Here is a 22,325-nt window from a genome sequence, read left to right as displayed (position 1 = left end):
ACTTTGCTGTGTATAAATTCTTACCTAAATAAACATTTTTTAAATTGCTCTTTCATAGATTGACTGGTTTTTATAATTTTCAACCTAACTCTCATTTTCATTTTCTACCTACATGTCAATCCCCTATGACTATGTTGAGTGCCATCTGCTATATCTGCTGTTTTATTAATGTTTTCTCTGCTTTTAGCTTATGAATAAAGATGAAAGACTAGGCATTGACCCCTTTGCTGTCACACTTGACATTTTACACTAATTAGAAAAACATATATAGCTTGTTATTATGACTCTTTGCTTAGCACATAAGTTGATCTTATATTCTTACTACTATGGTTTTATCTAAGCATATTTGTAATGAAAATTTTATCTGATTTTTATCAGCTTCTTTGAGAGGCTCAAACATATAACGTCTGCACCATGCTCTTCATCTCCCTTTTCCTAGTATATAGCCCAGAATAAACCTAAATGAATAAAACCTGATATATAGCCCAGCATGAATTTTTTTTTTAGAAAACATAAAACCACAAAGTAGATGGGCACATCTTCGATTTGCACATCTTTGTGGTGCTTTTTATGGAGTGTCTCCTGATTTTTTTTAATTCATAAGTGACTTCAAACATATGCCACAGCTAATTCTGATGCTAAGCTTTATGAAGGAAAGAAAAAGTAAGGGAAAGAAAAAAAAAAGAGGGAGAAAAGGAGGAAGGGAAGAAGGAGAGAAGGAAATAGGAAAAAAAAAAAACTTTTCTTCCTTGCGCAAGTAGCTTCTACTCAGTTTTTTGCCTGATCAGTAGTTGTCAGTGTTTACCACAGAAGAACGATGCACAGAATTTAAAACTGTCTTGTTTTCTCACATCCTAGTAAGGTAACAGCAATAGGATTAAAGGTGCTAGGGCATAGTGATAATGTGACTGTCTTCTACCTAGACTCCTTTTAACCACTCGAAGTTTTGAAGAAATAGAAGCCATGGGAAACACAGCAACTCCATTTGACGGTTATTGTGCACCCTGTCTATAATGCACAGGGGAGATTACAAAGATGAATAAGAGAGTTCTGCCTTCAGTGAGCTTATTATCTGGTAGAATACATTTTGAGTTGATTACATAGAGATAATAACATTAACAAGGTTTTCCTATGAGTCGTTCATATACTTTGGAAGACTATTAGTTTGGAAAAAAAAAAATTCTATGCATCAGAGCCTGAGTCCTAGGCAGATGGATTATTTTGTAATTTAAGATTTAGAGGTAGAGTACCTAAAAACCAAATGAAATGTGTGAACCTAGGGTGGTCTTGAGTAGAGGTTAGGGAGAAACATTAAAAGACATTCTTGGGGTAACTGAAGAAATCTAAGTATTATCTGGATACTTCCAACTATTTTAAAATTACTATTGATTTTCTTACTTGTGATGATAATGGTTTTGTGGTTATACATAGGCGAATGTCCTTACTCTTAGGAGAGGCAGGCTGAAGTATTTAAGAGTAAAGTATCGTCGTATCTGCAACTTATTTTCAAATAGCGCAGCCAAAACAAAGTATATAACATACAAATGTACGTGTGCGTGTGAAGAGAGAGAAAGAAACAGGCAAAATGTTCAGAGTTACTGAATGTAAATATTGAGTATAGGAATGTTAATTGTACTGTTCATTTGACTTTTCTGTGTTGGTGAAATTTTTCATAATAAAAAATTTTTAAAAATAGAAGAGTAGCAAAGTTTAGGGATAGCTACCTGTCTTATTTAGCTTCCTGGTGTACTAATTCATTTAGAATGGCATGACATAGCTATGTCAGCAAAGCCAATTTCAACAAATAAAGGAGAGCTTTCTTCTCCTTAATTTATTGAATTGATTACAATGCAATAATGAGAACTGTTCCAGACATAATAGTTGCATGTTTAAAAAACTTTTTATTTTCATATTTTATGTGTAAGTGAAAAATGGTCAAAAGTATATATAATATCTTCGGTGTTATTTTAAGAAATTTATAAGGCAAAAGCACTTTGTAGACTAAACTTTATTAGAGTGGAAATGAGGAAAACCTTGATATCATTATTTCAATTCTTAATATTTTTTTAAAAATAAAACAAAAGTAATTGTGTTCTATACCAATGTACTTCATTTTCCTTAGCTGTTGGGCTTTATAATTATCACTCTAGTTCATTTCCCTATGACTTGCATCTTCTATTTTGCTCAAAATGTCATGTTAGTAACAAACGGTATTTGTGCCCTTAAAAAGTATGTTTTTAATTTTTTTTTTTTTTTTTTTCCCAGGCAGGGCCCAGGCCTCTTGCCCAGGCTGGAGTGCAGTGGTATGATCACAGCTCACTGAAGCCTCAAGCTTCTGGGCTCAAGCGATCGTCCCACCTCAGCCTCCTGGATAGCTGGACTACAGGCAGGCACCACCATGCCTGGCCAATTGTTTTATTTTTAGTGAAGATGGGGGTCTCTCTATGTTGCCCAGGCTGTGTTTATAGTATTAAAAGTAAAAATGATTTTTTAAAAGTAAAAACCTATCCCCAAGTCCCTAGTCCTATAGCAAGTAAAATTCTATGTATCTCTGTATATATTTTGTAAAAATTATCTGTTGTAAGTTTAAAAGAAAACTTTAGGATTTTTAAAAATCATAATCAATGGTAAATTTCTTGGAATAGTTTACATATGTAGTAGACCATTCTCTGTTTAAACAAATTATCAACTTACTGTTGCTGTGGGAAGCTCTTCATTTCACTTTATAAAACTGAATAGTAAGTGCCAACCATATGTCAGGAAGGGATAATTAAGTGGGTTATAAACCCCTTTCCTTTGAGAAAGTCATTTTGATTTTCAGTAGAGCACATACATTTGTAGTGTGTATGTTGTTGCACCTCGGGTATAAATGTAGTCATCATGTATTTATTGAGAATCTACTATACGAAATTGTGTGCGTATGGCATAGAGGAGCTCATTTTCTATGAGTAGAGATGGTTGGGACACAGTTTTCCTGAAGACCAAGCAATGTAGATGCCAACTGAATGCTCTAAAACTGTGGTAAAAAATGGAAGTATCATTTCTAATACAAAAACGGTCTGGGAAAGTCACTTTAATGGTTTGTAGAATGTTTCACAGGCAATTTAGAGATGAGCTGAAACTGAGTCCTAGAGAAGTGGTATGCACAAGGCCACATCAAGAGCTACTTCGACACAAAAACGGACAAGACTACAGAACTCCTAAGTGTCAGGCCGTTGTTCTTTCCACTCACCACAAAGATACAGCATTTGAACTGACCCTTGAATAGGCAAAGATGGGCAAAAGAGGGAACGATTACTCCAGGCCATTGAGTGGCTTCAGAAATCATAGTAGGTAGTTGAGAACTGCTACTGAGAGTAATACACAAGTAAATAATGACATGTGTTCTTGCTTTTCCCTATAATGTAGGGTTGCATGGGGAAGAAATGTGAGAGAAGACTTTTAAAAACCTAGGTTAGAGGCCAGGCACAGAGGCTCCCACCTATAAAGCCCAGCACTTTGGGAGACTGAGGGAGGAGGATCACTTGACCATAGGAGTTCGACGCTAGCGTGGGCAAGATGGAGAAACCGTGTCTCTACAAAAAAAATACAGAAAGTTAACCGGTCATAGTTGTGTGCACCTGTAGTCCCAGCTACTCGGGATGCTGAGGTGGGAAGATCACTTGAGCCCAGGAAGTCCAGACTGCAGTGAGCCATGATCGTGCCACTGCACTCCAGCCTTGATGACAGAGCGAGACCCTGTCTCAAAAAACAAAAACAAAAAAACCTAGGTTGGAATCAGGTACAGAGTATTGTGAATGCCATGCTAAATATTGTGGATTTTATTCAATAGAAAAACAAGGCTCCGTTAAGGTGTTACTAAAGACTTTATTGATTACCAGTTTTAGTTTTATTTCCAGATAGTGTCATTACATATTTGCAGACTAATTTTTTAAAGATCCATTTACGGTCAATTTTGTCTTCCATCCCTCTAGGCATGCATTGTGTAAACATACTTTTAAAATATACAGGGAAAGTCTTTCCTATAAATCCATCCATGTGGTATCTGATAAGCTCAGTAGATCCAAATTATAGAGAGCTCGATAATAAGAGACAAACCCTACCAGATGAAAATAACTCCCCTGAAGCTTATCTGAGGAAGATATTGGAAGCTACTTTTTCTTAGGTACCAAACACATTTGAGTTAATTTTATTGTTAGAATTTGATTATCTGTTTTTCCTTAGCTGAGTTTTGGGAGTCCCTGAGTCCCTATAGTTTTGTTCTAGGTCAAAAGGAAGAACAGAAGGTCTAAACAGGATAGTTAATGGCGAGGAGGTATAGATGGGGGAGCCAGTTGGTGGGTATAGAAGTAGACCCACTAACAGGGATGAAAAAGCTTCAGTGAATAAAGGGAGACAAACGTAGATGGCCATAAAAGAAAGAGAATAAAATTAAACCAAAAGAGCACAACAATTTAGAGTAATTTGCAAAGTGATCCTGAAAATATAATACTTTTGCATTACAGTACAGTATGGTAGTAATTGTTCACAGCAAAGACCCTGTGTCATATAGAACAGGTTCAATTGTGTCTTGAATTTGGAATGCAGAAAAAATATGAGAATTATCTTAGAAACTATCTTGTGCAAAACTTAACCAACTTCAAATATCAAATTAAAATGTCTGTCACCTAGAAATCCTAGAATTCCTCTTTTTCTAATTAAACTAGAAATAAGGAATAATTATATTTGCATGTATTATCTATTCTTTAGAGTGTTCTAAGCCCCAAATGCTGAGCAGCTTATTTATATTGAACTCATCTCAATGAGGCTTCCATGTGGGTATTTTGTAAGAAAGATTTTAATGCTGCCCTACCTCTCCAGATCACTGTCCCCTGGCTTCTGAAGCTGTTTGTTCACTAAATAAAAAGGTCATTGTTCTAAGCTCTGTATCTGCGTATGCTACAGTGGGTACCTTCTGAGAAAAAAGTAAATGTGGTATCATGAAAATAGCACCAAATTTGGTACCAAGTAGCTATGTAGCTTTAAACAAATCCCCTAACATCTCTTATAGGGAGTCAGTAGATAGTTTCATGAAATCCCTTTCAGCTATCATGTTGTAAAAAATCAGTTCTACACAATATTGGTCAGAAAGAAAATCTTACTAGAGTAGAAAGGCTAGATGTAGTTAGTAGAAATAGAATATATTAATGGAGAACACTGGAAAAATCGTCTTAAGAAGTGTCTGTTCATATCCTTTGCCTACTTTTTGATGGGGTTGTTTGGTTTTTTCATATATTTCTTGGCTGTATAAATGTCCTTTTTTGAGAAGTGTCTGTTCATGTCCTTTTGCCCACTTTTTGATGGGGTTGTTCATTTTTATCTTGTAAATTTGTTTAAGTTCCTTGTAGATTCTGGATATTGGCCCTTTGTCAGATGGCTAGATTGCAAAAATGTTATCCCATTCTGTATGTTGCCTGTTCACTCTGATGATGGTTTCTTTTGCTTGCAGAAGCTCTTTAGTTTAATTAGATCCCATTTGTCAATTTGGGCTTTTGTTGCCATTGCTTTTGGTGTTTTAGTCATGAAGTCTTTGCCCATGCCTATGTCCTGAATGGTATTGCCTTGGTTTTCTTCTAGGGTTTTTATGCCTTTAGACTGTTGGTGGAAGTATAAATTAGTTCAACCATTGTGGAAGACAGTGTGGCAATTCCTCAAGGATCTAGAACCAGAAATACCATTTGACCCAGCAATCCCATTACTGGGTATATACCCAAAGGATTATAAATCATTCTACTATAAAGACACATGCACATGTATATTTATTGCACCACCATTCACAACAGGGAAGACTTGGAACCAACCCAAATGCCCATCAATGATAGACTGGATAAAGAAAATGTGGCACATATACACCCTGGAATACTATGCAGCCATAAAAAAGGATGAGTTCATGTGCTTTGCAAGGACATGGATGAAGCTGGAAACCATCATTCTCAGCAAACTAACACAGGAACAGAAAACCAAACACCACATGTTCTCACTCATAAGTAGGAGTTGAACAATGAGAACACATGGACACAGGGAGGGGAGCATCATATACCAAGGCTTTTCGGGTTGAGGGGCTATGGAAGGGATAGCATTAGGAGAAATACCTAATGTAGATGATGGGTTGATGGGTACAGCAAACCACCATGGCACATGTATACCTATGTAACAAACCTGCATGATCTGCACATGTATCGCAGAACTTAAAGTATAATAAAAAATGAAAAAAGAGAAAACTGAGGATTAAAGAGGTTAAATATCAATTATATGTGAGAGCCATATTTCAGATCCAAATCTGCTCCGTGTTTCAGAGCCTGAGCTCTGCACTGTTGTACTGTGGCCAGAAATGGTTGCATTATAGAAACAGGAATCAAGTAGGATCTTGATTAGCAGATAAGATTTGTGAAAGTGAAAAAGGAAATGACCTCAGGAAAAATAACATATGGAACCACCTTGATTAGAGCAGGATATTGTCAGAGCATATTTTAAATTATTTGAGTTGAGGTGCAACAAGTTAATTATGCGTGAAAATATTAAGAAAAATTCTAGCAGCAAAAAGAGGATGAATATGATAAACAAGGGATTGAAATCAGGTAGACCCTTTAGGAGACTTTATTTATAGTAACCCACAACGACTGAATAAAAACTGAACTCCGGGGAGTGACCCTGGGAATAGTGGAGAAAAGTTATATGGAAGATAGCTCAAGTGAAAAATTGATCAGAACTTGATTACAAATCAAACTGAGAATTAGGAAAAAGAGCAAGTCAACGATCCCACCAGTTTTGGTTTTGGAAGAGGATAGGGATGGGAAAACACTGGAAAAGACAGGGTAGCAAGGTGGTAAAACCTTGATTTTAATTCCCACATAGCTGTTCAAGTGGAGTGTTCTGTAAGCATTTTATGGGACAGACTTGGAGTTTAATGCAAAAACAGGAATGGAGAAATTTGAAATGTTGGCAACTTTTATATACTCCCTTTATGTTTGCAGCCCAGTTTCCTCCCATCCAGACTTTGACATTTTTTATTAACCAGTTGTGCATTAAGATAATACCATAAATCTGTTTCTACTTTCCAGAAAGAAATTCTGGAACAACAGCAGCAAGAACGAAATGATACCAATTTTCATGGCATTTGTATGTTTTGCAATGAAGAATTCCTTGGAAACAGGTTTGCCATTATGCATCTTTAAATGTTACTGTTTTTTAATCTGGAAACCCATCAAAACATCCTTAACTGTTGGTTATATAAATTAAGTTATATGTGTTGGCTCAGGACCCTTTCGTTTATAAGCAGTACTTTTTAAAAATATGCCCAACATCAAAGATGGACTGTAGTTGCTCTAAGCAGCAGAGGGGTATAAATTCTTAAAATGACAGAAGCAGATTTATGTTTAATATTATAGGGCTTTTAAAATTGGCTGACCGGCAAGACCATATGCCTCAAACTACTGCAGATGCACCTCCATATACTAACTCATTTCCTCTAAATCACTGGTAACTTTTCACTTTTGATTATTAAAAATAAAGACATAAAAAAGAAGTGGGGGCACTGGTGATTCTATCACCAATCCCAGCTGGTCCCAAACCAGCTGGTGCAGTATAATTCAATTCTGGCACTAATCACCTGGGATTAGCATCAAGTTTTACATATTTAAGGGCACAGGCTCAAACAAGACTGCCTTCACATTAGATACCCGCCATAAACTCATGTGGTCCCAAGACTACCCAAAGTTTTGACCACTGGTTATGAAGTCAGAGGTTCCCACTGATAATTTTATGGGTTTGATAATTTGCTAGAATTACTTACAGAACTCAGGAAAGCACTGTACTTATGATTACAGTTTTACTATAAAGGATACAGATGAGAAACAGCCAAATGAAGAGACAAATTGGGCGGGGTTTGAGAGGGTCCTGAATGAGGAGTTTCTGATTCCTCTTCCCAAGGAATTAGGACCTCTCACCCTCCTAGCACCTTAAGGAATTCACCAACCAGCAACCCACTCTGAGTTTTGGTATCCCGAGTTTTTATGTAGAACTTCATTATGTAGGTATGATTGATTAAATTATTGAACTCCATCAGCAGCCCCCTCCCCTCTCTGGAGGTCTGACTGGCTCAAAGTCCCAACCCTCTAGTCATATGGTTGGTCTTTATGGTGACCGTTCCCCATCTGGAAGTTATGTAGGGTCCTACCAGGAGTCTCCTCGTTCGCATAATAATAAATATACTCCTGTCACTAGAAAAATTACTAGAAACTTTGTGCTAGGAACAAGGGACAAAGACCAGACACATTTATTATTATGCATCAGTAATGTTTACAAATGTACATTCACTTAAATACAAGTTATGAAGTTGTAACCTCTAGGAACTCAGGATGATTTCACTGATTCAGCATACAGTGGACAATCAGAAAAATATCATTCTCTGCTAACTTGAAAGAAAGCAGTCTTTAGTGAAAACATAGCCCAGCACAGTAACTGACATTGTTATGTGAAAAACCTTGGAAAGGAGAAGGTAGCTACTTATTGGAATTTATGAAAGAGTTTAGTTGAGGCATTAATGTTCAAAACACCAGTGGTAAAGGTTTGATTCTCGGATCAGTGAACATAGAGAAAAATCTGTGCCACGGCCACTGATTGTACTTCTAACTTTTTCCTTCTATTTCAAAGGACTTTATGGGTATAACAATAAAGGCCAGTCTTAAAAGTTAACTTGAAAGTACCAGTGAAAACCCATGCCACCATCAGAAAAATTACCAAACATTACTACTGACAATGTTTTAACAAGATATTTCTGATTTTATGTTAAGGTAATTATTGACCTAGTGAGGAGGCATGTGATTATTGTCAGAGATCTCTAGTATTGGCATATGGGAAGCTACAAATGATATTTTTGTTTTCTATAAAGTTCTAGTGATGAATGTGGATATTGATATGATTTGAAATATCTATCCATATGATATTAAATTCTTACAATATTGGTATTTGAACATACTAAATATTAGTGTTTCTCTAGTTCCTAATATAATCCCCCTGTTCCTCTAGTCTAACTTATCTGCATTCTCTATTGAGTAGGGTCACATAGGAATTACATGAGCTCCTCAGGAGTCTTGACTTACGCCATTGTTCTGGCATAAGTAAATGTATATTTTTTTTAAATAACCAGTGAGAAAGATAAATAGTGTCTAGTTCTTATAAAAATCCCCTTTCCTTCATCGGTTCTTTTTATTTATGAAAAGCTCAGCCTGTAAGATGAAAGACACAACCTGATTCCACTTATACACTATATTAGCAGTGTTGCAGGCGTACATTTGTGTCCTCCCAGCATTGGGACATAAAAATAGAAAGAAGGAGGTGGATAACAGACAAGGATAGAGTAATGAGTACTTTCTTCTTACCATACATCTAATTTTTCTCCTCCACACCCTTCATTATTTGTTTTAACCTGTTTGTGTCTTTTAATCTAAAGTGTATCTCTTATAGACAGTATACAGTTGGATCATTTTTTATCCATTCTGCCAGTCTTCACCTTTTCATTGTAGTACTTAATTCATTTGTGTTTAATGTCATTATTAATAAGATCACGTTTACTTCTACCATTTTGCTATTGGTTTTCAATATGTTTTAGGTCTTCTCATTATTCTCCTCTATTGTTGCCTTCTTTTATGTTGAATAGGTATTTTCTAGTGTATGATTTTAGTTCCCTTGTTTCTTATACCATGGATTTTGAACTCTTTTTCTTAGTGGTTGCCCTGGGGATTGCAACTAACATTTCAATTGAAAACAATCTGTTTCAGATTAATAACAACTTTAATTTCAATAATATGCAAAAACTTTGCTCCAATGTAGTTTGTTTCCTCCTCACTCCTTTGTGCTATTGTTGTCATACAAATTATGCCTTTATATATTATCAGCTCATGAACATGTTTGCTAATTACTGCTTTATACAGTTATCTTTCATATCAGATATGAGAAGAAAGGGTCCTAAAAATGCAATTATACTGTATTTTATATTTACTTACATAATTACCTTTATTGGTGATCTTGATTTCTTTATGTAGATTCAAGTTATTGTCTAATGTCCCTTTCTTTTAACCTAAAGAACTTCTTCAGTTTCTTGTTGGAGAGATTTGCTAGCAATGAATTCTTGCAGTTTCTGTTTATCTGGGAATGTCTTGATTTCTCCTTCATTTTTTTTCTTCCATATTTTTTTGAGGAATAGTTTCACAGGATATAGAATTATTGATTGGTAGTCTTTTTCCTTTAGCACTTTGAATATGACATTCTACTACCTTCTAGTTTCCATAATTTCTGGTGAGAAATCACTTACTAAGGACCGCCTGCCTGTATGTAAGGAGTTGACTTTTTTCTTGCATCTTTCAAGATCTTTCTGTCTTTGCCTGTTGACAGTTTATGTGTTGATAAGGATCTCTTATCTCTTGGTAAGAATCAGTGAATTTGAAGATTGTTCAATTGAGATTTTCCAGTCTTCAGAACAGAAGGAAAAAAGAACAACAACAACAAAAAATAAACAGCTACAGAGATCATCAATCAGATTCTTACCCTGCCCCACCAGAATTTGTGTTCCTGTTTTTGTGTTCAGTGATTTTCTTGGATTAATTCTCTTGATTTGTCCTACTTGAAGTTTATTGGGTTTCTTAGATGTTTAAATTAATGTATTCCGTCAAATTTGAAAAGTTTTTCAGACATTATTTATTTAAATGTTGTTTCTGCCCCCTTTCTCTCTGTCTCTCTGTTTCTCTGTCTCTCTTCGCTCGCCTTTTGGAAATCCTATTATACATATGTCGGTAAGCTAGATCTCTGTTGCTCTGTATTTTTTTGTTTTGTTTTTTTCTTTTGTTTCTAAGACTGGAAAATCCCATTTGACCAATCTTCAAATTCATTGATTCTTACTTCCAGCTTAAGTTTTTTGAGCCCCTCTAGTCAATTTTTTATTTCAGTTATTGTACTTTTCAAATCCAAAATTTCTATTGGTTGTCTTTTAAAAAAAAACTTTCTGGCTACTCTTGGCCACTCTGTGTATGATACATCTCTGCTGTGTCTATGGAGCAGCATTTTTAAAACATAAAGTAAAATACATAATAATTTATATCTTTTTATTGGTATTCTGTTTGGTAAGATATCATTTTCATAATTTCCTTTGATTCTTTCGACAGGGGTTTCTTTAGTTCTTTTGAACATATTCATATTAGTTAACTTAAAGTCTTTGTCTACTGTGTCCAACATCTGGACTTTCTCAGGGGTGATTTCTGTTTCTACTTTCTTCCCCCGTGTATATAGACCAAAGTTTCTTATTTTTTTTTGCATGTCTTGTAATTTTTTTGTTGAAAACTCAACATTTAAGTAATATAATGTGGCAACTCTGGAAATTGGATTCCTCCTCCACCCCACCAGGGTTTTTGTTACTTTTAGTGTGTTTAGTGACTTTCTTGGACTAATTCTCCAAAGTGCATATTATTGCTAATGTGTAGCCACTGAAGCCTCTGCACAGTTAGCTTAGTGTTCAGCTAATGATCAGAGAGAGATTTCGTTAAATTCCTTGAACCATTTTATCTTCTGCCCTTTGTCAAGGGGCTTTGTATGTGGGTTGGGACATACCTTCAACACTTCATCAGTTTACAGTTCTGCTTTAGCCTCCACTTCTTGCTTATGTAGAGTTTCAAGGTTATCCAGAGATGAGAGATTAGGATCTTCACAGGTTTTTCTGGGGCATATATAGACCGGCACATGTGTATGGCCTTCTAGATCCCCAGGAAAATGTCAACTTTCAAAGTCCTCTATAGACACCTCATTACCCAGATTTTCCTTCCAAATGTTTTGGCCTATTGTTTGCTGCAATTAGTATTGCCTCAGGGAACTGTGATGTTACAAAATTGTCACTGATTGTTTCTGGCAAATGCCCTAGGGGTGAGAATTTTTTCAATGGGTAGGCTGAATCATGTCAAATAAAGACAAACCCTGTGAATGGGCCTTTTCCCATCACCTGCCATATAGGCTGAATAGTAACAGTCCTTGTAACATTTCTTTCAGAATGGCCCACTTGTATTCTGTCCCCTCCAGTGGCTCTGAGCCTGCTGTTGTCAAGGCTATTGTGGAGCTAAGGGGAGGAGAATGGAATGGGGCAAATTAAAACATCACAAAGCTCACCATTCTTACCACAGTTGAGCCATGTTTCTTAAATAAATGTTCGTTGGATTGTTGCATGCCTCCTGTTAATTCCAGAGTCCTTAAAAAGTTGATTTTGACCATTTTCACCAGTGCTACTGTTGCTTTAATAGAGGAGCAGATTTTCGGAGGTCCATGCCCCACTGTTCCAGAAGTGCTTCTCTCAAAGCTATTTCTTTAATTTAATCCTGTTTGCCCAAATCACATTTATAAGTTTAGTGAAAACTGATTACAAACAGTATTAAACCAGGAAAAAAAATGAGATCAGAGAGCACTATGTAGGGAAATATTTATTCCTAAAGTATAGGGAAAGAATATTTGAAAAGGAAAAGTACATGAAATAATTTTTTAAGTAAAACTTCACTTCAGCCCAAAAGGTATTATGTATTTATAGTTATTACATGCTTTTGAGGACCATTATGAAAGTGAAAAAATATAATACCAGTGCTTCTTGATTTACAGTGGGGTTACATCTCAATAAAGTCATTGTACATTTAAAATGTCATAAGTCAAAAAAAATTTAATATACCTAACCTACCTTAGGCATGCTTTGAACACTTACATTAGCCTACAGGTAAGCAAAATTGTCTAACACAAACCGTAGTTTATAATAAAGTTTTGAATATCTCATGTAATTTATTGAATATTGCACTGAAAGTAAAAAACAAAATGGTTGTCAAAGTACAGTTAGGTCATTAATAATAAAATTAAGCTTATAAAGAAAGGAGTTAAAATAATAATTTAAACTGTTATACATTTAATTTCCCAGAAATTAAAGCAAGTTGACATTAGGAATTAATTTAAAAATTAAAGAAATAATTCAGCAATTTGAGGAATCATCTTGGCTGATCAAGAATTAAAGGACTTCAGGCCGGGCGCGGTGGCTCAAGCCTGTAATCCCAGCACTTTGGGAGGCCGAGGCGGGTGGATCACGAGGTCAGGAGATCGAGACCATCCTGGCTAACACGGTGAAACCCCGTCTCTACTAAAAATACAAAAAACTAGCCGGGCGTGGTGGCGGGCGCCTGTAGTCCCAGCTACTCGGAGGCTGAGGCAGGAGAATGGCGTGAACCTGGGAGGCGGAGCTTGCAGTGAGCCGAGATCGCGCCACTGCACTCCAGCCTGGGTGACACAGCGCGAGACTCCGTCTCAAAAAAAAAAAAAAAAAAAAGAATTAAAGGACTTCAAAATCTGATATGAAGCAGATCACATAAGGTGCCATCTCTACTCCAAAGCCGCAAAGATTTTCTTGGCCCTTTACCAACCAGCAGCTGTGGCTAGAAGGGTGAAGCCTTCCCTCCCTTCTCACCTCAGACTAATAGGCTGAATCAAGCTAATTTTGAATTAGCTAGCAAACCACTTAAGTACTTGTATTAGTCAGGGTTCTCCAGAGAAACAAGACCAATAGTATATATAGATATGTAAGAGGAGACTTATTATGGGAATTGGCTCACACAATTATGGAGTCCAAGAAGTGTCACAATACGCCATCTGTGAGTTGGAGATCCAAGAAAGCCGATGGTAAATTCAGTCTGAGTCCAAAGGCCTTAGAACCATGAAGTTGAGTATTTAGGGACAGGAGAAGATGAATTTCCCAGCTCAACTATCTGGGCCCCCAAACCTTGGATGATGCCTCCCCTCATTGGTATGGGCTATCTTCTTTACTCAGTCTGCTGATTCAAATGCTAATCTCTTCCAGAAACACCCTCACAGACACACTTAGAAATACTGTTTTTACCAGCTATCTGGGCATCCTTCAACCAGGTCAAGCTGACGTGTAAAATAAACCACCATAGTGTTGGAGAGGACAGCCAGCCCCTTCTTGAGCCTGCTGCCAGCTCCATCTGTACCTGGCCCCCCTTTCAGAGCCTGGATATCAGGCTTAGAACCCTGGGTAGTCCTGGCTAAGGATAGGCCACTCCTAGGGGAACCTCCCCTAAAACCAGAAGACATCAAGGACCACCAGATCAGAGCATGGGACCAATTGAAGACTGTTAACCCCACCAACCCTCTTCCTAACACTGACTTGGCCTTCACTCAGTCCCCTTCCAACTCTTAGATGTCAGTCATAGAACCCTTGGTAAACCTGGCTCAATTTTGGCCCACTGTGGTAGAACTGTCCTGGATCCAGAAGGCATTAGGGATGGTGGCAATTAAGTATGTGGCCAGGGTAGCCTCCTAACACTCCTATCTGCTTTGAGACAGCTGCTTGTTAGCCCTCATTCCCTCACTTTCAATGTCTGTATTCCTGTCTGGCAAGCCCCCAAAAAGTTCAGAGCAAGCCTAGGCTCACATGGGCTTGTTCTCAGTAGGGCAACATAGCCTGGGATCATGGGGACCTTCCTAATACACCTACACCTCCTGAGCCAGCTACTGTATCTTGGTCCATTCCAAGGCTGGGGTGTCAGGCCTGAAAACCCTGGGTAGACCTAACAGGCTTGGTTGCTGTTGGGGGAGCACTTTGAAGTCAAGAAGGCCTGACCTAGCTAAGCCTGGAAACAAGTTCTAAGGACTGTCAGTGAGTTCCACCCACATCCCTCCCAGCAAGCTGCCGGCTGCAGCCAAAAGCCTTACTAAACCAATCCTCTTAGATCCCAGAAGCCACTGTGGCTTACCTGAACAGAGCCTTCGAGACTGGCCAAGCCTCCAAACTCATTTACCCCATGAGCCAACCACTGGCCTCTCATCTCGTAACTCAGACTCTAGATGCCAGATTCTTGGGCCCCAGAGAGGTTGAGAGCAGGATTAGGCTCCCTTGAGTATATTCAGTGTGACTCTTAATGGCAAGACATTTTTGATCCTAGATAACCTGAGGGTGAGGGAAACTTCCCAACCCACCTATACCCCTTGAGTCCGATATTATTTCTGACAGCACCCAGGCACAATCTAGACTCTGGATCTTCATCCTGGAAGTTCTAGGCAGATGTTAACTATGACTTGGCCACTCTAGGAGAACCTACCTGGATCCAGAGGCACTGTACTTTACCCCAACATGGCCTTGGGGATAGGGGGAACTTTCCGACCCTCTGCCTGACACCCTCTCCCCGACACCCTCTCCCCACCCCAAAACACACACACACCTACCACACTGCCTACAAGAGGCTCCCAGCTCTGCTTTCACCTGAACTGTTCCACAGCCTGAGCCTCAGGTCTGGAACCCCTGGCAAGGTCTAGCTCTGTCTGGGCTGCCCCTGGGAAAACTTTTGTGGGCCCAAAAGGCACGGTGAACTGCCCCAACAAGTAGTTTTAGTCAAAGTTATCAGTAATAGGCAGTGAGACAAATGAGCATACTAACTACAAGGCTAATAAATGTATCCCTTACATAGTAAAAAAAAAAAAAAAAAAGTCAACAAACATTTTTATAGAAATGTTTGTTTTATTTCTTTATTTCACTTTCTCGAGGGGAAAAAAACACTAAAAGCATTTTTTTGAGGGGGACCATGTAAGTGTCTAAATAATCTAGATAAAACCATATAATATCTCACTATGCATAGTCTATCAATGGTGCTTATACTGATGAGGCTTTCCAAAACAGTCACCTTTATTTTATGAACTAAAGTTGGGAGAAAAACTCTGTAAAATATATTATACACGTATACTTTTTTGCTATGTAAAAGTTACATAATTACATTTGTCCTTTTCTGTGTACGTTAATCAAGAAGTTGGTCATTATGTTGCAGATTTTCACAGCCCTTGCATTTAATAGACCTGTTAACTGTGGGCTGCAGGTCACTGTCCAGTGATACACTGGACCTGTTAACTGTGGGCTCCGGGTCATTGTCCAGTGATACACTGGACCTGTTAACTGTGGGCTCCGGGTCATTGTCCAGTAATACACTGGACCTGTTAACTGTGGGCTCCGGGTCATTGTCTGATGATCCACTGGCTAAATGCCTGTGATCTTAGGTCAGAGCAGGTTGTATTTCTGTTAGGCAGTTGCCTCTTACTCTTCTCCATGATGAATTGGAAAAGTAGAAGCAGCACAGTTAATTTAATAGTTTAAAGCAGTGATCCCCAACCTTTTTGGCACCAGGGACCCATTTCAGAATGAAACTGTTTTATCTCAGATCATCAGGCATTAGATTCTCATTGTCATAATGAGTGCACAACCTAGATCCCTCGTATGCACAGTTTACAATAGACTTCGCGCTCCTGTGAGAATCTGATGCCACCACTGATCTGACAGGAGGTGGAGTGCAGGTGATAATGCTCACTTGCCCGCCTCCCACCTCTTTCTGTGCCACCTGGTTCCTAATAGGCCATGGACCAATACCCCTGGTTTAAAGGACAGAACCTGATTCTTCTATAGAGTGTAGCCAAGCAGCAGATAGTGGAACAAACTGGTTTCCCTTTACAGAACTGATGTGACTGTACACTTACATACTTTATAATGTCACTCTTTAGTAGCTGAAACGTTTGTGCTTAGCACTTGCTTATACTTCTAATTAGTGTTTTTATTATGTGAATGCTATTCCAACCCAAATGTGTTCTTAGATGATTTGTGAATAATCCTAACTGCTCAAATTTCTTCCTAGATCTGTTATTTTGAACCACATGGCCAGAGAACATGCTTTCAACATTGGATTGCCAGACAACATTGTAAACTGCAATGAATTTTTGTGTACATTACAGAAAAAGCTTGACAAGTAGGTACTGATTTATGGAACACTGCCTAAAGCTCTTTTAATCTTGGACTCTGTTGTGAATTTTTTAAAATTAATTTAATAGAGTAATTAAAGAAGCAGGAGTTTCCCATGTTGGAGGAGTTCTCATTTTGTGCAACAGTCCTTATTTTGTCTAGATCATATTGCCTTTGGTGTTTTTTAAATTTTTCAAATATACTATGTCATATATACCAAACAATATACATATCATACAACATATGCTATATAGGATATGAAGAATATACTCACTGTCTAACCTAAGAAATAGAGCATTGTTAATTCCTTTGAATCTCCCTGTGTGCCTTTCCTCATTAGTATTTCCCCCAGAAACCACTATTCTTAATTTTGGAATTGTAATTCCTTTAGTTTTCACTGTAACTTGTCTACATATTTAGTAAGGTAAATATATTGTCAAATTATGGAATGGTGTTTAGTTTTGTGTGAAACATAGTGTACTGTATGTATTCTTCTCCCTTTTGGTTTACATTCACATTTGTATATAATACTCCATTTCCTCAAGGTCACATTCTGGCAACTATATCCAGAGCTTAGCCTGTTGAAATAGGGAAGAAAATTGTTTAGGTCACCAGAATGACTTTCAAAAATGTATCCACTTTTTTTTCTAGGAAAAGAGCCCAAAATTTTTTCTCTGAGAACCCAGTTTTTTTTATTCAAATAAAATACTAACAAGTGTGGTGCTTCAACCCACAGCATTGAGAGCAACAACATTAAAGATAAAATAAGAGCCAGGCACGGTAGCTCACAACTGTAATCCCGGCATGTTGGGAGGCCGAGGTGGGCGGATCACCTGAGGTCAGAATTTGGAGACCAACCTGACCAACATGGAGAAACTCCGTCCCTACTAAAAATACAGAATTAGCCAGGCATGGTGTTGCATGCCTGTAATTCCACCTATTCGGGAGGCTGAGGCAGGAGAATCACTTGAACCCGGGAGGCAGAGGTTGTGATGAGCAGAGATTGCGCCATTGCACTCCAGCAACAAGAGCAAAACTCTGTCTCAAAAAAATAAATAAATAAGAGGTAGCAAGTAATCCAGATTAATTATAAAAAGTTTTAAATTCAAATTCTGATGTCAACACTATGTTAAATCGAGTCCCTTCACCCTTTTGTTAAATGACTATTTATAACATAAGACCAAATGTGCCTTCTAGCAAGATTAGCAATAATGAATATCTGTAATCAGCTTATCCCCCATAAATTGTCGACCATAACAGAATATACTACAAAAGAATATTATTATGCCCTGGAATATATTTTTTGGCATAAGAAATTGATGAAAAGGTGTTTAGTAGAGATAAAAACAAATTCAAAATTGAAACAATAACAGATTGCAATCATTTGAGAGTTTCCCATGTAAAAGATATTTATACTTAGACACTGTGTGGCTCCAGAAAGTAGAACTCTCTACTTTTTACTGAATAGCAGTTATAATACATGTTGTATCAACTCTCAGGCTTAGTATGAGAAAGACATTTTGTTAATAATCTGCTCAAAACTGGTAATTGCTGCTTCATTAGGTAATGAATGCCCAGTTGGTGGAAATATTCGAGCAGAAGGTATATGAGAATTATATGGTAGTAACAGCTACTATTTGTCTTATTCACATACGTGAATAAATACCTAGCACAGTTCATAGTGCACAGTGAGTGCTCAATAAGTATATATATGAAATTGTCATTTCAAAATCTCTAAAATGTTAGTATTCAGTTTAGAAATCAGAAAATGGCAACAGAGAAGGCAAGTAACTTTACCAAGTCCCCCAGCTAGCTGGCACTGCAGCAAGGAATTAAACCCTGCAAATCAGCTCACAGGATATCACAAACCATGCAGTAATTATTATATACACTGGGTGCAGTCAGTGCAAGTCATTATAATCATATGAAGAACATACCTACATACTTACTTTAGAATTGGTAATTCAGTTAGTAAAGAACCAAAATGATTTTTGGATATGACCTATCTTTGTCACAGTCTTAACTAAAGAGCCAAGTTGGTCAGCTTAGCTAACTAAAAAATACACCATAGTATGCACTCTACAAAGCCAAATGAATAAAGTGAGGGGGGATTCTGACAAGGATGGTGTATCCCATTTGAAGATTCTGTGTGACCTAAAATGAATAAATACAAAACTCAATAAAGGACTAGGCCGGGCGCGGTGGCTTGAGCCTGTAATCCCAGCACTTTGGGAGGCCGAGACGGGCGGATCACAAGGTCAGGAGATTGAGACCATCCTGGCTAACACGGTGAAACCCCGTCTCTACTAAAAAATACAAAAAAACTAGTCCGGCGAGGTGGCGGGCGTCTGTAGTCCCAGCTACTCGGGAGGTGGCGGGCGTCTGTAGTCCCAGCTACTCGGGAGGTGGTGGGCGTCTGTAGTCCCAGCTACTCGGGAGGTGGTGGGCGTCTGTAGTCCCAGCTACTTGGGCTGAGGCAGGAGAATGGCATAAACCCGGGAGGCGGAGCTTGCAGTGAGCCGAGATCTGGCCACTGCACTCTAGCCTGGGCGACTCCGTCTCAAAAATAATAATAATAATAATAATAATAATAATAATAAAGGACTATTGCAGCAACTATACAAGAGACTTGTTTATCAGTGTTTGTATATTTCTTGTAGTTTACAGTGCTTGTACTGTGAGAAGACCTTCAGGGACAAAAATACACTTAAAGATCACATGAGGAAAAAACAGCATCGTAAGATTAATCCTAAGAACAGAGAATATGACCGATTTTATGTCATCAATTATTTGGTAAGGCTTTCTTTTCATAACTTAAAATTTGATTGCAGTACTGCAAACAAAATCTTTCTGAGGACCAACTAATATTTGAATAAGCAATTAATGCAAAGGTCAAAATGTAATTGAGGGGAACATTCAAGTAGTGATTAGCTTTAAAATGGTTAGAGTACAAGACATTGGATTTGATTTGTCTTTTATTTGACAGTGTTTATGTAGTAAAAATGTCATGTCTCTAGAACTCACAGTCATCTTGACCAAAAAAAAAAATACAGTATTTGGATATCCACATACCATCCCCCATTTATGTAATATCTTTTAACTTGGGACCAGAGACTCCTTTTTTTTTTTCTTTTTTTCTTGAGACAGAGTCTTGCTCTGTCGGCCAGGCTGGAGTGCAGTGGCATGATCTCGGCTCACTGCAACCTCTGCCTCCTGGGATCAAGCAATTCTGTCTTGGCCTCTCTAGTAGCTGATATTGCAGGTGCGTACCACTGCACCTGGCTAATTTCTGGATTTTTAGTAGAGACAGGGTTTCTCCATGTTGGCCAGGCTGGTCTCAAACTCCTGGCCTCAAGTGATCACCTGCCTCGCCCTCCCAAAGTGCTGGGATTAGAGGTGTGAGCTGCCGCACCTGGCCAGACCTCAAGTGATTCACCTGCCTCGCCCTCCCAAAGTGCTGGGATTAGAGGTGTGAGCTGCTGCACCTGGCCAGACCTCAAGTGATTCACCTGCCTCGCCCTCCCAAAGTGCTGGGATTAGAGGTGTGAGCTGCTGCACCTGGCCAGAGAGACTTCTGTGTTCTGTTCAAAAGAAACTGTTGAGTACTGGATGTGTTAGGTGCTATGCGAAATAATTCTTTAAAAACCATCTCTTTGCTCTTTCCCTTTCACCCCTACAGGTGTGTATCTTTATCATTCTCTTCAGTCAGTTTATTTTTAAGGGAAGTTTCAAGGAAACCAAACCATTTTACCATGAAATGGGATTTTTATTTGTTGGCTTGTGGGGTAGACTAACCAGGTGACCATGCCAAGGATTTTAAATGTATTGATAGCTCTCCTTCCCCAGAAACCTCAATGCCGTTTGCTGGCCTCTGTAGATTTCAAGAAGAGGCATTCAAATGGAGACAGTAGGGGTTGGGGGAGAGGCATTTGGAAATATGGGAGGGTATTTTTGATAGACAACAATGACTGGGGAGTCTTACTGGACCTGCCTTCAATCTACTGATTTTTAAAATATATATATTTGTCATTTTTATATATTTTTTATATATGACAAATGTGTATGACTACTCATATAAAAGAAGAGGTTATGTAACTTTCCAGAGGAACTGGAAGAAAAATAGAGAGTTCTGTTTTGAATGGGCATTTTTCTTAAGCAAATGGAAATTATTTTTTCTCTCAGTGTAAATGAATTAAAACCCAAACCCACTGGTCACAAAAGGCTAATTGAATATAATCAGCCATTTTATCTATTAGATAGAAACAAGCATATCCTGAATTATGCTGGAAATCTCTGCTTTAGGGTAGAATTTTGTCTGTTCTAACTAATCCTTGTAGTGTTAAAATTCCCCTTGAGAAGCAAGTTTAACATGTGTTTGAAGATTGACTCTAAGAGGTTGCCATGGTTTTCTACAAATGTTTTACAACCAGCTAAAGGCAAACGTACCCTTTGAGCCCTTCCATCTTTTCTTGAAATCACTCAGTCGTTACTTCCTAGAGCAAATGCTGCTTCTGGACCCAGCCCAGTCTAATAGGGAGTGGACTTCAGTGCTAGCTCTAAGAAATATTCAGCTACTGCATCTAGCTATAGGAGCAATTTAATAGTTCTTCCTTCTGGGGGTCTTTTAAAACTAATGTTAAAGAGCTTGAGACTAGCAGAACATTATATAGCTGGAGGTTTTTACCTTTTAGAGGAGACTTCAAAGGATTTGCTCACTCTTATTCTGCCAGCACTTTTAGAAAAGTATGATACTTCATTTCCTGGGCATCAAGTAGGGTAGCTGTCAAAACTGAAATCATCTGCCAGGGCCAGCCATCTCTAGATGAATGTGCTAGATTGTGCTGCTCACACAGGGCAAGGATTTGATGTGGCGTGGACCACAGATTTAGAGAAGTGTTTCAAGAGAAAGTAAGGACTTTAACAATGTACAAAATGACAATTAAATTACAACTTTAGAGTCATATTGATAGAAGTCCTTTTTTTAACTAGCAGCTATTTGAGTACTTATAATTTGCAGGCACTATCCTACGTATTTATATTGAATTATTTAATTCGAGTCACATTTTTATGACACAGGTATTGTCATTAAGCCTCTTATAGGTAAGGGGACTAGGCACAGAGAGGCTAATTTTCCAAAGGTCACATGGCTAGGGCAAATTACTTATCCCGGGCATCAGTTTCCTTCATTTTTACAATTGAGACAAGACTAGTACCTACATCTGATGCTTTGGGTTGGGTATTTTGGCCAAGTAATGGTGATGAGTTCATAATGATCTGTTCACCCACCCTTGCCTATTCTCTTTTGTAATAACTAAAAAGTGAGCCAAGGTCAAAGTAAAGCTGACGTTAATCAGCACTTTAAGGCTCTGCTCCACAATCTTAGTCTTCCTAGCCCAATTCTGATTCCTGTTCCTATTCCCTGTTTTCTATTCCCTATTCCTATGTGAAATTCTTGCTGAGGTAAATAACCAAAAACTCT

General features: G+C 38.1%; 1 protein-coding gene across 2 annotated transcripts in view; it reads left to right on the top strand.

Annotated features, from left to right (window-relative positions):
* The window catches only part of LOC105475268 (zinc finger protein 277), a 147,782-nt gene that overhangs the window by 110,453 nt on the left and 15,004 nt on the right, over positions 1-22,325 (top strand). For both annotated transcript variants that reach the window (XM_011730362.3, XM_011730364.3), the window contains exons 5-7: positions 7,101-7,192; positions 16,743-16,853; positions 19,507-19,639. In XM_011730362.3, the coding sequence (XP_011728664.2) occupies positions 7,101-7,192; positions 16,743-16,853; positions 19,507-19,639 (336 nt within the window). The remainder of the gene's footprint in view (positions 1-7,100; positions 7,193-16,742; positions 16,854-19,506; positions 19,640-22,325) is intronic.

This window comes from Macaca nemestrina, chromosome 4 (assembly GCF_043159975.1).
Source record: "Macaca nemestrina isolate mMacNem1 chromosome 4, mMacNem.hap1, whole genome shotgun sequence".
Lineage (NCBI taxonomy): Eukaryota > Metazoa > Chordata > Mammalia > Primates > Cercopithecidae > Macaca > Macaca nemestrina.
Note: the sequence above shows the minus strand (reverse complement) of the source record. Positions and strands in the feature narration are given on the sequence as shown.